The 14,844-nt window shown below is 34.3% G+C and overlaps 1 protein-coding gene across 8 annotated transcripts in view; it reads right to left on the bottom strand.

Moving 5' to 3' along the window:
• The window catches only part of PHF14 (PHD finger protein 14), a 187,432-nt gene that overhangs the window by 125,931 nt on the left and 46,657 nt on the right, over nucleotides 1–14,844 (bottom strand). For all 8 annotated transcript variants that reach the window (XR_008550729.1, XR_008550731.1, XM_037508287.1 and 5 more), the window contains exons 9-14: nucleotides 14,151–14,421; nucleotides 13,740–13,846; nucleotides 11,047–11,142; nucleotides 9,150–9,253; nucleotides 7,174–7,305; nucleotides 1,754–1,922 (exon numbers count right to left, since the gene is read on the bottom strand). Coding sequence is in view for 6 of the 8 variants with exons in the window: in XM_037508287.1 (XP_037364184.1) it covers nucleotides 1,754–1,922; nucleotides 7,174–7,305; nucleotides 9,150–9,253; nucleotides 11,047–11,142; nucleotides 13,740–13,846; nucleotides 14,151–14,421 (879 nt within the window). In the remaining 2 variants the exon portion in view is untranslated. The remainder of the gene's footprint in view (nucleotides 1–1,753; nucleotides 1,923–7,173; nucleotides 7,306–9,149; nucleotides 9,254–11,046; nucleotides 11,143–13,739; nucleotides 13,847–14,150; nucleotides 14,422–14,844) is intronic.

The following is a 14,844-nucleotide window of genomic DNA, read 5'->3' as shown; positions in this document are numbered from 1 at the left end:
CAGGAAACAGAAAGAAAAACATGCTTATTTAAAAAGGAAAATTCTTTCTAGTTCATCTGTAAACAAATATATTTGTGAAAACTTAAAAGAAATCTTTTAAATTACAATTAAATTACAGATAGAACTATTTCAATGAGACTAATTTAAAGTATCTCAAACTATTTTGATCATATAAGAGAGAATAATTTCCAGGTTTGCCTCATCAACTCCAAAGGAGCTCAAAACACAAATGGAATAACCTAGGTGACTTCTTTTCAGTAAGGTCTATTAAATGGTTACAGCATAGATGGTTACTACAGATTAAAGACAACTTTTGGGAAAAAAAAAAAAAAACTTAAAAAAAAAAAATCTCTGAAATACAACAAAAGATGGCAATTAACTCTAAATTATCTTTGTATCTGCCACAGAGGGAGGCAGATTTTTGAGAAGTGCCTGCCTGTCTCAAGGTAAGAAAGCAAAAAACATCTCCCCTAAGAATTCATAACTGCAAACCAGCCCCATGGGTTTGAAGCAGAAATTCACACTGCTCATTTAGTGAAAGACAAACACACTATACCTTTATTTAAAAGTGTTTTAAGTTGGTAGAGTTCCCAGGCATGTGGTAATAACAAAAATTAGAAAAGTTAAAAGGTTACTTACAATGTAGCTGCAGAAGCAAGTACGCAATTTAGGGGAAAATAACAAAGTTCCTTTAAATAATAATAACCTATGGGTACATAGTTGCTTTGGGCATATAAATGCTTTGTAGAAGATGTCAAAGAATGTTCAATGAGAAAAAAGGCTAACAAACTAACAAAAACTGGCAAAATACTTGCAAATATAATTCCTAGAAGAGGAACTACAACTGTACAAAAATATAGAAAGCCATTCAAAGTGATTATTATTGAGGGAAATATAAAATGAATGATAATGGGGTATCATGTACCACACTGGAAAACATTTAAAATATTTGGCAAAACAAGTTTAGGAGCAACAGTAAAATCATTCACTGCTATTCTGAGTGAAAACTGATTTGGAAAACATCGGAATTCCCTAGGAAAACTTAATGATGCAGATATTCGATAACTAAACAAATCCATACTTTGGTATATACCTTAACTCCTTATCAAGCTGCTATAGACATTTACAAGAATATTTAAAACAATTGTTTGTAAAAGACAGAAATAACATAACTGCTGATCTACAGAACAAATAATAACATTCTTTCAATAAAACTACAGATAAGTGAATATAAGTGAATTATATCTACACAGATCAGCATGTATGAATGAAATCAATATAATATCCAAGTATCAAGTAACAGAAAAGTCTGATTGTGTTCATACAAAATTAAAAAACTATAAAACTGTATTATTTAGGAATACCTAACATTTGGAGTACAGTTATAAAAAAAGTAGAGAATGAGAAATACAAAATTGAGGAAAGTTGATAAATTAGGATGTGATTACTGAGTAATTCACAGGGAACTTCCAAAGCTTCAGTTGGTAATGTTCTATTTTTGAAGCAGATTGTTGGTTACAGTAAATGTCTATTATATATGCACGCTTTTAACTTGAATATATAAATTATAAGCTGTCAGGTATGTATGGTATATTTCAAATGTAAAATAATAAGCCCTTAAGAATAACCAATAGCAATTAACATATTTCCTTTCCTTGGATCCTGAGTATATATACACCCTTTTGTCTTTCTCACCTTTTAAATTTCAGTATTAGAATTTTGTGATGATTGTAGTAAATTAACAATAAATTACCGTGTTTCTTATTGGAATCTTCTTGGGTTCTGGTGGCATATCCTGTGGAACAAATTTCACTGGCTCCTTAATCTGCCTCCTTGATCGCTTGGTTCCATCTGGTAAGGTTTCCATGGCCATGTCTGCTTCCATGTCACTACTCCCTGCCTGGTCACATTCTGAACACTGCCTAGATGAAGAAAAACATTTAAGTTCAGACATTTACTTTTTTTGTCTTCCAGCATTAGTTGTGGTTTCTTCTATAAATTAATATCCCGTTATATGTGAATATATAAAAATATACAGAGGTGTATGTAACTATAGGGTATACAACGACTATTTATATAGAAAGGCACTTACACTCCCAAGAAAGAAAATAGTAAATGTAATGTATAAAGTAATTCCATATATCCGAGTATCATAAGAATACATGCAATAAAGCTGCATGTTTAAATGAATCAACAAAAGAAATTCAGCACTGATTAAAATGTTTGTTCTTTGTAAATTGTGACTTTTCCTTAAGTGTCATATACTTTCACATTTCAAAATTAGTCATTCATTGCACCTGACTCTACTCTGTCACATCTATAATATCGTTGAATCTCAGTTAGTGACAAATTGTGCTGACTATACCTACTAAGAAACTCTGTAACAACAGATTATAAGTAGTAGTGGGAAAAAAAAATGAGTCATTTGAGTTTGTGACCCATTCTGCTTATAAAAAAGGAAATATAGGGGCCTCCCTGGTGGCCAAGGGGTTAAGTCTCAGTGCTACCAAACAAAGGCCCACAGTGAATGTCTGAGCTTGATCCCTGGCCAGGGAGCTAACCCCCATGGCACAGCAGACCTCTCCTGTTTCTTCCGCTGCTCCTCTGAACAGTGTATTTTAGTAGATCTACCTGTTTTGCTCCCTACTCTGTCTCTGGTGATTCCTCTCACCACCCCCCCCCAACACACACCTCTGACCCACACCTCAGTTCTATGCAAAAATAAATCAATAAAATCTTTTTTAAAAAGAACTATAAATTTACGTATTAAAGGAACTTGCTAAAGCAAAATTTTAAGGAATATGAGAGGAAGAATGCAGAGTAGACAGCAATAGGAAATATAATAAAAGCCATATGTATATGAAAAAATCACAGCAAAAATCATATTTAATGCTTAAAGACTAAAAGCATTTCCTCTTAAAGACGAGGAGTAAGACAAGGATGCCCATTTTCATCACTTCCATCTACCACAGTACTGGGTTCTAGTCAGAACAAATAGGCAAAACAACAAATACCATGTAAGTTGGAAAGGAAGAAGTAAAATTATTTGTTTCCAGATTATATGATCTTTTACATATAAACCCTTAAAGAGTCCATAATAAATAATTTAACAAAGTTAGCAAGATACAAAATCAGTGGGCAAAGTCAGCTATATTTATGTATAGTAAAAATGAACAATCTTAAAAGAAAATTATAATAACAATTCCACTCAAAATAGCATCAAAAATAAAATATTAGGGGGCCTCCCCGGTAGTGCAGCGGTTGAGTGCTGGGTTGCGAAGCTGCCCGCAGCCTCTGCAGCGCCGGTTCGATCCCCGGCTGCTCCCCGGCCACTGGAGGAGGGTCCCACATGGCGCGCAGACCTCTCCTGCCGCCCGCTGCTCCCCTCAGCAGTGTACTTCAGTCCTTCTGCCTGCTCTGCTCCCCGCTCTGGCTCTGGTGAATTCTCTCACCCTCCCACGCTTCTGACTGTACCGAGTGCTTGTATAAATAAATAAATAAATAGATAGATAGATAGATAGATAGATAGATAGATAAATCTTTAAAAAAAATAAATAAAATAAAATATTAGGTTTAACCAAGGCATTTGCAAAAGACTTATAAAATTAAAACTATGAAGTGGTGCTGAAAATTATTAAATACATAAATAAATATAAAGACATCCCATATCAATAATACAGACCCAAGGCGCAGGGAAGCACCTGGCAGATGTGCCATATTTAGACAGGGAATTCTGCATGCGTCCAGACATCACTAAAGCTGTTGTGTGGAACTAAGAAAGGGTTGTCTCCACAGTCAGAGGTGAGCTGAAGGCCTCCACAAGCCAGAACCCCCTGGCAGCTAATCGGAGCCCAGAGAGGGAATCCAGCCACAGCCAGGGCACATCCAAGGCGCAGGGAAGCACCCAGCAGACGTGCCATATTTAGACAAGGAATTCTGCATGCGTCCGGACCTCACCAAAGCTGTTGTATGGAACCGAGAAAGGGCTGTCCCCATAGTCAGATGTGAGCTGAAGGCCCCCACAAGCCAGGACCCGACTGGCAATGAGTTGGAGACCAGAGGGGATCCAGCGATTTGGAACCCAGTGGGTGATGCAGCCATCACCAGGCCAGTCTGTGGGACCTCAAGACCCACCTCTGGAATTAAACAAATACAGAAGGAGGAGATTTTCAGGGACAGCGACCATTAACATATCCATAATACCACTGCCCTACTGGACTTCTGGCATACAGTATTGGACTCGATTGGACCACCAGTTTCTGACATCCCAGAAAGAGCACACCAAAGAGATGCCGGTCAGTACCAGGACAAAGTGTCCCAATGCATAGGACAAATTAGAAAACAAGCAGCAGGGGGACGAAAAATTACAAGCAACCAAGTATGTCCCCAGGGAAAACACAGACCACAAAAAGATAATCAAACACCAGACAGCAACACCAGTGACTTAGAGGAATTTACGAGTCTTCCGGATAGAGAATTTAAAATTGCCATAATTAAAAAACTGAAAGAAGTGGAAAACGATATGGAAAAATAATCAATGATCAGAAGAATGAAATTGAGTCCCTAAAGAGGGAAGTGAAAGAAATGCCGGCGATCAAAGGATTAATGGAGGAGCTAAAGAACTCTGGGAAAAGCAATGAAAGCAGAATAGATGAAATGGAAGAATGAATAAAGTACTCTTGAAGACACAGAAATAAAAAAAAAAAAAAAAGAAAAGAGAAGATGGAAAAAGGAATTATCTGACTCCATGAGGAAAGGAAATATAAGCGAACAGGAATCCCAGAAGGAGAGGAGAGAGACACAGGAACAGAGAAAGTATTCAAGGAAGTAACTGAAGAGAACTTCCCAAACATGAAAGAGCTGAAAATAGACATACAAGAAGCAAGAAGAACACCAAACTTCCATGATGAAAGGAAAAATACAGCAAGACACTAATAGTAAAGCTTCCTAGAATCCAATATGAAAATGCATACATTGTGCAAAAATGATGTAAAAAATTAATAAAATAAAATTTAAAAAAAAATTTAAAATGTCAGTAATACCCAATAGTAATCTACAGATTCAATATATCCTCATTAAATGCCAATGACTCTTTTTTAAATTTTTTAAAAAGATTTATTTTTATTTATATCTACAAGAATTGGGGTGTAGGCCAGAGGGAGGGGGAGGATTCACCAGAGACAGAGTGGGGAGCAGAACAGGCAGATCTACTGAAATACATTGCTGAGGGGAGCAGTGCACAAGACAGAACAGGTCTGCTGTGCCATGTGGGTCAGCTCCCTGGCCAGGGATCAAATTCTGGCCTCAGGCTGCAGTGGCTGGCATAGCTTGATAGTGCAGAGACTTAACCCCTGCGCCACCAGACAGGCCCGAAAGCCAATGACTCTTTCACAGAAGAAAAATCTATCTTAAAATACATGAGACCTTATACAGCCAAAACAATCTTGAAAAAGAGTAACAAAACTGGAGGACTAGTACTGGCTGATTGTAAAACCTAATGCAAAAAGCTACAGTAATCAAAACAGTGTGGTACTGGCAAAAAGATTTAAAGAATAAAGCAACTGGATAGAAAAGAAACTAGAAATACCCTCACATATATGGCTCAAAGATTCCACAAGGTTGCCAAGACCAATCAAGGGGAAAAGAACAGCCCTTTCAACAAAATGATGCTGCAAAAACTGGATATCCACATGCAGGAAAAGAGAAGTACATAAAGTGAAGTACAGATCTAGAACTAGTCTCTTCACAAAACCAGTGCTGATACTAAAAGAAAAAGCTGGATAGCAAGTGCTTGGAACAGTCTAGTAAGTGGAATATGGCATCTGAGAAGTAAGGTAATATATTGCATAGTAATGCTAGCTGGAGATGAATATAGTGTGGTACAGTTGCAAGTAATGTTACCGCAAGCTTGCATAGCATAAAGACAGCAAAAGTAGAAACTGCTGACATTCAGGAATATATACCACTGTGTTCTGTAGAAATTTAAGTCAAAGATTGCAACCCAATCGCAAGATTGGTTCAGTAACAGGACCCTCTTCCTAAGAAAAAGACGAAGCAAAGCTAACAGACTAAAGCAGAGGTCAGTAAGTGGTATGCTGCTAAATAGCTAACAAGTGGCACTCTATAGGGAAAAAAGTGGTAATTTGTAGCATTTACTAATTTTCATAGTACTAATACTCTTAACAGTAGTCATTTTCAAGCTAACAACATGGCATGAGAGAATGCACTGAAAAGGAAAAAGATGGGTAGTAGCACATCATTATATAGTTTTCCTATCATAAATATACAATAGATTTAAATAAACTAAAGAGTATACGTAACAGGTTCACTGTTTTCTAAAATTAGAAAGGTAATTAGTAGAAAAAGAACATTCATATGCATACCAAAGTTTTCCATGTCCTATATTCACCCTATAAGGAATGCTTATCAAAATTTGAACACCTGTCCCTCACTTGGACTAAAATTAAGGAAAGATAAAACTCATCATAGATATGTTTTTATCAAACATCTGTAGTGATTCAGCAGGCTTCAGTTAATGAAAAAATTTACAGATGTAAAAACTTCTAGAATTGCAAAGAATGGCTGAACTCAAATATAACTAGCAAACCAGAAGTAAAGCCTTCACTGACGTTTAGAAATATAATGTTAAGTTACAAATGAAAGTCTGAATTTTTGATAAATTTTTAAATAATAAAGCATTTGAAAAGTTCTTATAATAAAGTAAAAGAATCACAAACGTACTATAAAGAATTCATGCCTTAAGAACTCATTGATAAGATACCAAAATAACGTCAATTGACTTAAAATTCATGTTTAAAATAAAGTTACAGGTTTATTCACATAGTTCTATAATAAATATTTATATCATAAGCATTCTCACCATAAAAAAGGAAAATGGGAACTATGTGAGATGATGACTGTGCTAATTTGTTTGTGCAATTATTTCACAATGTGTATGTGTGTATATATCATAGCATTAAGTTATACACCTTAAAGATACAAAACTTGTCATTATCAATTATAGCTCAATAAAGTTTGAAAAAATAATTATAAAAAATCAATTACAAATGTTCCCCAAACTTTACTATGAAACAATATTATATAACCCTTTATCTTTTACTGCTGAAACTAACAAACTTGTTCTAACTTCTAAATTCTTTCCATAGTACTTACCAATAACTGTTTTTGGTTTTTCTTGGCATCCTGGTAAGAGGAGGGTCCAGGCATCCAAGATGGTAATGGAGTTTACAGGTATCACACAATAAAAGAAGATGCTGATCATGGCTCTTCTTACAAATTCCACAACTTTGAATAAAAGCAGCAAATAAAGGATTGGAATAGTAATTATCATTGTGAAAGTTAATTTATAGCATATTTTGAAATTCTAATTTTCCTCTTAGCTAACTATTTCTTTTGTTAAAATAAAATTCTTTTCATTAACAAATCTTTCATAATGCCAATAATTAGTTTTAAATACATTCTAGAACGTATGCAAAAAGTGTGCATCTAGCATAAATTTAAATATTTCTACAGTCAAACCTTTCAGATAAATGTATGAATAAAATAAAATAAAGATGATATTGAGAATAAATACCTTATATATACAAGAACTAGGGTGTAGGCCAGAGGTGTGGGGGATGAGAGGATTCACCAGAGACAGAGTTGGGAGCAGAACAGGCAGATCTACTGAAATACATGGCTGAGGGGAACAGCAGGAGAGATAGGAGAGGTCTGCTGTGTCATATGGGTTAGCTCCCTGGCTGGGTATCGAACTCAGGCCATGATGGTGATAGCACTGAGCCACGGGGAGGGTCCAATATCATCTTTATTTTAAAGTCTATTTAACAGTTGCTCAGTTTTTCTCTAGAAACATATAATAAACAAATGAATTTTTCAATTTTCTAAAATAACAGTTACTTCACAAACAAAATTAAATATATTGTCTTATTAATCATAAAGTTTTCAAAGAGCCTAAGATGTATAAATAAACTGCATATGCAAATAATTCTCTTTTCAAAATCAGATTTTGAGTCTTAAAAAAATACTGATTGATACTGCAGAGAATGGGGGTTTTACTTTTATTGTTACTATTATTTTGGATTTTTATTTGTTTTTAAGGAATCTAATATTTCCCATGCAAAAAAGGCAAGTTAATTCCTGAAAACACAAGTACCATGACCTGGAAATCTAGGGTATATATATATATAGATATATAGATATAGATATATAGATATATAAATAGATATATAGAGGTAATGTAAAAAGTTGTCAAAATCCTATGAGTCATCCATGCATGGAAACATTTGTATTTTTTTAATACTCCTAGAAACACACACACACACACACACACTCGAGCACATCCACACAACAACCAGTACTTGGTCTCAAAATATCTGAAACAAAAATGAACTGTAACGAAAGCATAATGATATGTCTGATGGTTGCAAATGAGACAACTTTGGAAGAGTTAGACTGAGAATGTGCTAAGTCTTCACACTATATACTAGGACACCAGATGGCTTTTCCCATGTTTCAAGGAAGCGATATGCTATTACCTCTGGAGGGAGACTTCAACAAAGAATGGAGATTATAGTGGTTGATATTGTTACTACTATTGCTATTTCTGAGAAAGGAAAAGGTAGGGAAGTATTTATGTATTTACATTGGCATATAGTCATTATATGTAAATACACACATTTGTGTATGTACAGCTTCTTCTAACCTTTTCTCAGTATCTGTTACAACAGAAAAAGTGAGATCCTAACTAATTTAACCATTAAAAGAAGTCTTGACTATGTAAAATTATTGTAACAGTGAACACTGTAAAATATTGAGTGAAAAAGTAAAGAGCAAAAACAGTTCTGGAAAACAAAATTATTACAACTGAGCACAGGGGAAAAAACGTAGAAAGACTCAAACTCTAAATCTTATCTTCATTAACTATTATTATCCAAAGGTAATAGAGTCAGACTGTACATGTAATACCCGCCACTACCTAAAATCACATGGGAAACCCAGAAGCTCATATTTAAATAAAATATGAATGTCTGGTACAGACCTAATTTTCTCAAACATTTGAAGCATCTTGCTACTAAAAAGTATTAATTTAAAAATGTACAGTATTAATCTGTCATAATTGCATTACTTACCTATAAAGCACTGCAGGAAGAATAGATGTCTTTTGTGTGCCTCCTTCTTTTTTACTTGGTTTTCTCTCCTTGGGTGCTCGTAAAATTGCCGGTACGTTCAACTTCTATTGATTTGAACAAATGTAGTTTATATGGTTTTAAAGAAGAAATATAAAGCAACATTTTCATCTATTTGACACTCAAATTGACTAAACATATAAGGAGAAATCTGTTTTACCAGCTATTACATTGGCAAAAAGGAATAAAATTAGTTTTTGTCTCACAGAGTTTCATTACAACTCTATATTTACATACTTTCATCAATTTTCATTGGAACATTAAAATATGAAAATTAACCTCATATTTTAGCTTTAAAAAGTGAAGAACAAGGATAAACACATAAGAAACTTAAATAAACAAACACAGAGCACACTTAACAAAAAGAATATTAAGGCCGTTTGTTTTATTCAACATCCCAGATACACTGGTGCTCCATAGGTTAATTAGAAAAATTATCTTATTGGACCAAACTCTCCACAAAGTGAATGAGATTCTCTTGGGGTTTCTACTAATCTGTTGTATGCTGGCTTCTCAGACAGCAACCATCTATCAAAGTCATTTCTCAATGGCCCAGTGGGCCGGCAACAGTTCAGCCAACTGGAAAAAAGTGTCATGCAAGCAGTACAAATGAATTATTCTTCAACTGTGTATTTTACATTTGCACAAGGAAATGTGTGAACTTCTGTTAAAAGTCACTTAAAAATAAATGAAAATGTCCTGCTGTGGCAGATAACTTTTTATACTAAACAGGAGATTCTTTTGAGACAAGCTTGCAAACCAATCCAAATACTAGCTTGGCAAATTAACTAATAGGTTTACATTCAGCAACTTTCCTAAACATAAAATATAAAACACCATCTTTCAGAAATCCATCAATACCCTACCACAGGGACAAAGGTCAGTTCTCCACAGGGAACTACTTATCCTCACATTTTAAATTATTTATGTTATCTACCTATACCCTGTTCACGAAAGAAACTAGACTAGAACAATACAATCAATATGTATTATTCCTTAAACAATATATTTACACAAACTGCATGATGAATATGACTCTCTGTAAACCTCTGAAATTAGTAAGGTGAAAATATGTATTCTTTGAAAAGTCTTATTCAAAAATTAAACTACTTTCATAATAAAAGGGCCATAGTGAGTCTCCACCATTCCTGAAAAAAATAACTGAAATTATATGAATTCTTAATTTATGAACTATACACACATTAAAAAAATAAGCATTCAATGATAACTATTTGACAATATCTCTTCTTTTAAACACCAAAAACTTTTAACAGGTTGAAAGTATTCAGGGATGAAGGAAAAGTTTTTCCATAACCATGAGAATAGTTATTGAAAGAGAAAAACTACATTTTAACACAAAAGTTTCAAAAACCATCTCTAACACAGCTTGAAATCAATGGACTTGAAAATAAACTTCTTCTGTTTGTCCTTAAACTTTTACATCCAAAAAATAAAAACAGAGACAGAAAATTAATTAAAGCTCAAGAAAAAGATTGTGGCAAGGAATCTAAAATTGCTAAACTAGAGGAAAGAAAAATGTGTAGGAGTCTACGATTCAAAGCTTAGCTTTGTCACAAATGACAGTAAATCAGAGCAAATGAAAATTTGCTAGGAACCATTTTATTTTTTAACATAAACAAATTAAGCCACAGGTTCTCGTAGGCAGCTCCCAAAACTCTAGATGTATTTCAGGCAGAAATCATTATTCCAGAGAATTAGCTGTCCCTAATAAAACTGAATTTTTCAGTCAGCAAAGTCACCCTTGTATTAGAGATCTGGTCTTTGAAAAATCATAAAGAGAGCAAGAACAGAAGGAGATAGCAACTGGAAAGAAACTAACCTGCCCTGTAATTCTGCCCAGTAAGGCCCATATTCCTTGGCCCTCACTTCGAAGTTTTCCATTCAGGTTTTGCAGTTCTTCTAAAGATTCACATAGCTACAACACAAATAATTCAAATTAGTAAACCATTAAAATATGCAATGAAATATATGAAAATTTAAATAATAAATATTGTCAAAGATAGTGATATTTATATTCCATGTTCTAACAGTGAAATCTCCAAAAAGAGGGCTGGTTCCAGCTTCCCTATCCCATCCAGTGAAGGGTGGAGCAGACTGGCAAAAAGAAACTGAAGAACACTTGAAGGAAAACCCAGGAGGCACGTGGAGAGGAGACATGTGAAGAAGGTCCACTTGTTTTGGACTTGCACCAGGGACTAGGGGAACATGGAAGAAGATATGTGGAGTCAAGACATGTAAAAACACTTGGAAGACATGTGGATGAGAGACCCAGGGGGAGGCTTGACAATGCAGCTGTTACCTTGATTTGTATTCTGATTTTGCTCCTTTCACCCCAGACTTGCCTGGGCCTTTCTGTCCCATACTTAGGGTTGCCTGACAGAAGGTGCCCTAGACTTATGGCAAAGATTTGGGCCTCAGAAACCCCACTTTGAGTCAATCCGGTTAGGATGGGCTATTACTCATGAGGGAATGGGTAACTTTGGGTGATACCATGAAAGAGCTGTAGCAGTAATAAACAAGTACAGTAAAGTTTCAGGCTACAAAATCGATATACGAAAATCTGTTGCATTTCCGTATGTGAACAACAAACCAGAGGAAGGAGAAATAATGAAAACAATATGCTTTTTTTAATCATATCAAAGTAATAAAATACCTAGGAATAAATGTAAGGAAGTGAAGGCAATATACACTGAAATTTGTTAAGACACTGTTGAAAGAAATTGAAGACACAAAGAAACAGAAAGACATTATTCCATGTTCATGAATCAGGAGGAGGTTCAATATTGTCAAAATGGCCTTTATATCTCAAGCAATATATACAGTCAATTAAGATCCCAATGGCAGTCTTCACCAAAATAGAACAAAAATTGTAAAATTTGCATGAAATTGAAAAAAATACCAAATAGCCAAAACAATCCTGAGAAAAGAAGAACAAAAATGGAGGTATAATGCTCCCTAACTTCAAATTATATACTACAGTGCTGCAGTAATCAAAACACTCTGGTATTGGAATGAAAACAGGCATTTACACCAATGGAATAGAACTGAAATCCCCAAAATAAAACCATGCATTATAGACAACTAATTTGTAGTGAAGGAGACAAGATCATACAATGGAAAAAGTAAAGTTTCTTCAATAAGTGGGGTGGGGTCTCTTCAATAAGTGGGGAAAACTGGACAGTCACATGCAAAAGAATATACATTCATCTATTAATATATATATACAAATGTAAGACTTGGAATCATAAAATACACAGAGGAAAAAATACATGATAAGCTCTTTGATAGTCTTAGTGATTATGAATTCATTTCCCATAGCAAGAAAAACAAGAGACTATAAACAGAACTATATCAAACTAAAAAGCGCCACACAGAAAAAGAAGTATCTGTTAAACAAAAAGAGAGCCCACTGGAAAAAAAAAAGTTATTTGCAAATGACTTATCAGACAAGGGATTAATATCCAAAACACATAAACAACTCATAATTCAACATCAAAAAAATAAGCAATTCAATTAAAAAATGGGCACAGAATCCAAATAGCCATCTTACCAAAAGACACATAGATGGCCAACATACACATGAACAGTTCTACATCACTTATTACAAGGGAAATGCAAAGCAAAAGCACAATGAGATTTCACCACATTGTTTAGAATGTCTATTATCAAAAAGTTCAGAAACAAAAGGAGTTGGTAAAATTATGTAGAAAAAACAACCCTCTTGCATTATTGATAAAAATGTAAATTGGTATAACCTATACAGAAAAGTGTGGAAGTTCCTCAAAAAATTAAAAATAGAACTTCCATATGAGCCAGCAACTCTATTTCTAGGTATTTTCCCAAAGAATATAAAAACAGTCATTAAAAAAAAAAATGCCCCTACCCTATGCTCATTGTAGCACTCACTATTTACAACAGCCAAGACATAAAACCTCCCAAGTGCGCAACAACACATAACTGGATAAAGAAGATGTGGTGTATATACAGAATCAAATACTATTCAGTCATAAAAAAAGATGAAATCTTGCTGTTTTCTACACAGGTGGACATTTAGCTGGTTATGCTAAATAAAATAAGTACAAGGAATATGACAAATACCACAGTTTACTCATTTGTGGAATATAAAACAAACAAACAAAACAAAACAAAAAAAAACTCTAGACACTGAAAACAAAATGATGGTGATGGTAAATCAGAGTGGGTAAGTTGGTTGGTGGTGGATGGTATCTCAACATTTGGTGGTGGGCATGGTGCCATGTATACAGTGACTGAGACAAGAATCTGTATACCTGAAACCAGTAGTGTTTTGTAAACTAATGCTACCTAAATTAAAAAAAAAAATTCAGAAAAACTTGTGCCTTATTGTTGTGGTAATGAAGACAGAAAAGGTAGGAGCTAAAGGGAAGGGCAGAAAAAACCCCAAGAGAATTTCTAAGTGAAGCACATACTAGAAATGCTATAAAATTAAAGAGTAAGATCAATTAATGTTAGGTTTTTCTGTATCCAACTTACCTTATTATATTCCACATGAAGCTTTTCTTGTTCGTTTTCTAACTTATCCTTTATATTCTTTTGTTCAGCCATATTTTCCTGAATTTGAATCATGCGCATATTTCTCTCTATTTAAATTAAACATCCAATTTTACTTTAGTAGAAAGTAAAAGCTCATAAACAAAATACACAATGGGAGAAGCTAGCCATAGAAATGATCACAAGATAAACCAACATTGTTTAAAATATCTTTATAATTACAAATATATATAGCTGGCATTTTATAATTCATAATTTACTAAGAAAATAAAGATGCTTTTACTTGACATATGTAGCATAGCTAATACATTTTTAAAATGAACTGCATATCAAATATTTTCATTTGCAAATTCTCATACATGAAAATGTGCATGTATCAGTGTCTATACTGACCAAAATAGTAATTCACAAAATCAGCAGTGAGAGCTGGTTGCTTATGCTTTCGCCTTCCATCCACACTAGAACTAGTATCTGAATTGTCCACTGGGAAGATATCTGTACTGATCCCCATTAGTTCTGCTTTCCGCATCAGTTTGCGAATGGCTGAAGCACTACTAGTGAGTGGTCTGGGCAATTTTTCCCTTGGAACCCAGGCCTGAGGTCTGGTGGATCGAGCTAGTTCTGCTTTGGCACGATATTGCTGAAGACGGGCATTGATCCTTGCCTATAAAACAAACGTATACAAATCTTTAAAGATATTATAGTGGAACAACTTCCTTTGGGGCTTTTTACTTCCATACTTACAGAAAGAAAAAATGACCAGAATCACCTACATGAAAGCAAATTATACTATGAGTTTTTAATGTATACTGTATAATTCTTGGGTTACAATAAATTAAGTCTACTCCTAGTAACAACTACTCTAATCTATGATCAGTCTTGTGAGAAACTATTTTGACTAAACTGAAGTTTCTCTTCCCAATAACTGCAATAGGTTCCATAAATTTACTTAAATTACATATGAGTCTATTTTGAATGAAGGCCAAACTGACCAACTCCTTTGCATAAATGAACATTAGAATAGACTAAAAAAACATACAGTCAACATCAATAATTTTGTCTAAGCCACATACCGCAGTGTATTGGA

The sequence above is a fragment of the Talpa occidentalis genome, unplaced genomic scaffold (assembly GCF_014898055.3).
Source record: "Talpa occidentalis isolate TD23 unplaced genomic scaffold, MPIMG_talOcc4v2.1, whole genome shotgun sequence".
Classification (NCBI taxonomy): domain Eukaryota; kingdom Metazoa; phylum Chordata; class Mammalia; order Eulipotyphla; family Talpidae; genus Talpa; species Talpa occidentalis.
The sequence above is the reverse complement of the archived record's forward strand: the minus strand, read 5'-3'. Positions and strand labels throughout refer to the sequence as shown.